We start from the raw sequence: 2,890 nt of genomic DNA on the forward strand, positions 1-2,890 counted from the left end.
GTTGGAACCTTGTGAAATTCACACCCATAAGCAAAGTCAAATCAGGACAGGCTATCCATAAAGTCAGCAGCAATATGCACCAGTTCACAGGCTCATTATCTTCTCTTTATCTGGTCAAGTTCTGGTAAATTCAATGTGAGCTGTCTCACTTAGCCTCACCAGGCTGTCCATTGGTTGCCTTGCCTTTTGACCATGGCCCCATCACAAATTCTCAACAACCCTATCCCCCTTGTGCTAGGTCATGAACTTCAAACCAGTCAACCCGCTCCCATCTTCTCCTCTAGTTCCTGTAAACCAAGTCAATAGGTATCAGTGGCCAGACTCAACCCTTCTCTTTATTGCTGCTGCATTTCTCCCATTTCCACTCAAGCGGATCCAGATGGTCACCTAGCAAGTATTTCAGCCTGCCCACAAGCTCCTTTTAACGTTTTGTCCTAGAAAGGAGTTTTCTTCATGGTTCCAGATTTTTTTCCCAGCTTCTGACAAAAACCACTCATTCAAACATCAAAACACCAAAGAGTTCCTTTTTCTCCAATCTGTCAATTTTGCCCCTAGGCAGGTCTCTTGGAACGCAAATGTCCTGAGTATTCCAAAGCACTGAGCGGGGCTTATCCTTTGTCTTCTTTGAAGGCCTGTCCTAAACCCATCATCCATCTAAAGATCAAATTTTAATGGCTCAAAGCAAGTGGGTTTACAAGCTCTCTATTTTCATACTTTCCCAAATCATTTCTATAAATCCTTACTATCCACAATAATAAGCACAAGAAATCAGTATAAAGTAGAACCATATACTAAACTCAATTCTTAAAACAGTCAAGTTCAATCCTTATTTAGTTTATCTTAATCTTTATCTGAACTATTCTATTGATACAAAATATGGAATTAGGCCTCTGAGAGTATCAAACCAGATCTAGGCTTTCTGTCAGCCATTTTGACTTTTTGTCAACCATTTTCCTTAAGCAGCATGGTTTCTGAGAAGTTCAAATGGTGATTTCTACCCCTGAGCTCAAATATATACATTAACAACATTCATTTTTCCCATTTCACACAGGAATAATCAAAGACTACAACCAAACTAAATAATCAAAACTTTTTAACTTCCCATATTTTTTCCAGAAAAAACAACCCAGTAAACTGAATTGCCATATTCTGACTTCTGGCTAGCCAAAGAAGAAACACTACCATGAGTGAGAAGTCAAGCAAACATCTACTCTCCATATTTATGAATTGTTTCTCTAGTAGCCCACTCCCAAGTTACCATAATGTTAGTCTGGGTAGACTAAACAACTTCATAGATACTCATATGTATATAATTGACTATTGTGAAAACGTCCCAGCCCAGTCCACATCAAGTCCATAAGTCCGATATTAGCCCATATGTCTGATACCAATCTATAAAGTCTTCTTCAGACAGTTCCAAGAATTCTCAGGAGACAGCCATGCCTACTCAGAAACCTCATTGGCTATGACCTGGTTGAGAGACTAGACTCCACTCCTTCACTCTTATTCCTCATAAATCCCAAATTGACACCAGATTATGTAACTACCACAGTTAGCTTTGTTTGTAATATACATTATGGTATCTAATTCCGCTGACAGAAGGCATGGTGGCATAGTGGTTATATTGCTAACTGAAAGGTCAGCAGTGTGAAACCATATGCCATTCCACAGAAGATGGGGCTTTCTACTCCCAGTCTTAGAAAATCTCAGGGGCAGTTCTACCCTGTCGTATAGGACCGCAGTTAGCCCTGACTAGATGGCAGCAAGTTTGGGTTTGGTTTAATTCCACTGAAGTGGACAACCAGCCTATTCCTTCATAACCTGTTTTCAGTCTGGAAGCTCTGCTGACACTTCACTTTGGGTCACCCTGCCCATTCAGCATCAAAGCAACCCACAAGCCATCATGCCCTGGCAGACTAGGAATGTCAAAAGACTTCATCATTTTCTGTATAGGAGTGATTGGGGGAGAGTAATATAGCAACTATCGTGGAACTATCTTGAAACTGCCCTTATATGAAAGTGCCCAGGTCGGTCATGTGCATATTTACTATAGAAAAATCTTATGGTTGATAGTTTCCCTCTTTGGTACCCACTATTCCTTATTATATGAACAGTGATCCGTTTGTCTGGCATAAGAAACTGGAAAACAAGATTACAGCAACTTCTTGAGAAGCTAAGTGGCTCTGAAAAGAGCCTTTGGGTTGACAGAAGTAGAACTTTCAAAGCCTATGCCAGGCCTTAGGCCCGCTCCCCGCGGATGCGACGAGCGAGCTGGATATCCTTGGGCATGATGGTAACTCGCTTAGCATGGATGGCGCATAGGTTGGTGTCTTCAAAGACTCCCACTAGGTAGGCCTCGCACGCCTCCTGTAGCGCCATCACTGCGGAGGTCTGGAAGCGCAGGTCGGTCTTGAAGTCCTGCGCAATTTCACGAACCAGACGCTGGAAGGGTAACCTGCGAATCAACAGCTCGGTAGACTTCTGGTAGCGGCGGATCTCCCGTAGCGCCACGGTGCCTGGGCGGTAGCGGTGTGGCTTCTTGACGCCTCCGGTGGCTGGAGCGCTCTTGCGGGCTACTTTGGTTGCCAGCTGCTTCCGCGGGGCTTTTCCGCCTGTGGACTTCCGCGCAGTTTGCTTAGTGCGAGCCATGGTAATCATCGACGACAGCTCTCTCCCTCAAGGCTGCAGACTGAAGCCTTGACCCGCCTCTATTTATAGAGGCTTCTGCGTCCTGATTGGACGAGGGACCGGTGCGTAAAATCGCGTGATGAAATTCTACAACGTGATTGGTTGGTAGTCCTCCAATAACTTTCCTGCTGTTCTGTGTTCCTCCTGCTGCTGGCGCTTCACCCTTTGTGTGTACCCTTGTAACCAGTATTCAGGCAGAGCA

At 44.3% G+C, this 2,890-nt stretch overlaps 1 protein-coding gene across 1 annotated transcript; it reads right to left on the reverse strand.

The window, feature by feature from the left end:
- Nucleotides 1-2,238: 2,238 nt before the first annotated feature.
- On the reverse strand, nt 2,239-2,661 carry LOC101663654 (histone H3.1-like). The gene has a single exon (XM_004696874.2). It carries the CDS (start codon nt 2,656-2,658, stop codon nt 2,239-2,241), a length of 420 nt encoding a protein of 139 aa, XP_004696931.1. The 5' UTR covers nt 2,659-2,661.
- Nucleotides 2,662-2,890: the final 229 nt, after the last annotated feature.

This window comes from Echinops telfairi, unplaced genomic scaffold, assembly GCF_000313985.2.
Source record: "Echinops telfairi isolate 266 unplaced genomic scaffold, ASM31398v2 ScPeMD7_7469;HRSCAF=8507_0, whole genome shotgun sequence".
Taxonomy (NCBI): domain Eukaryota; kingdom Metazoa; phylum Chordata; class Mammalia; order Afrosoricida; family Tenrecidae; genus Echinops; species Echinops telfairi.

Coding starts and splice junctions, on each gene's coding strand:
- LOC101663654 (XM_004696874.2), bottom strand. CDS start 2,658: ATGATTACCATGGCTCGCACTAAGCAAACTGCGCGGAAGTCCACAGGC.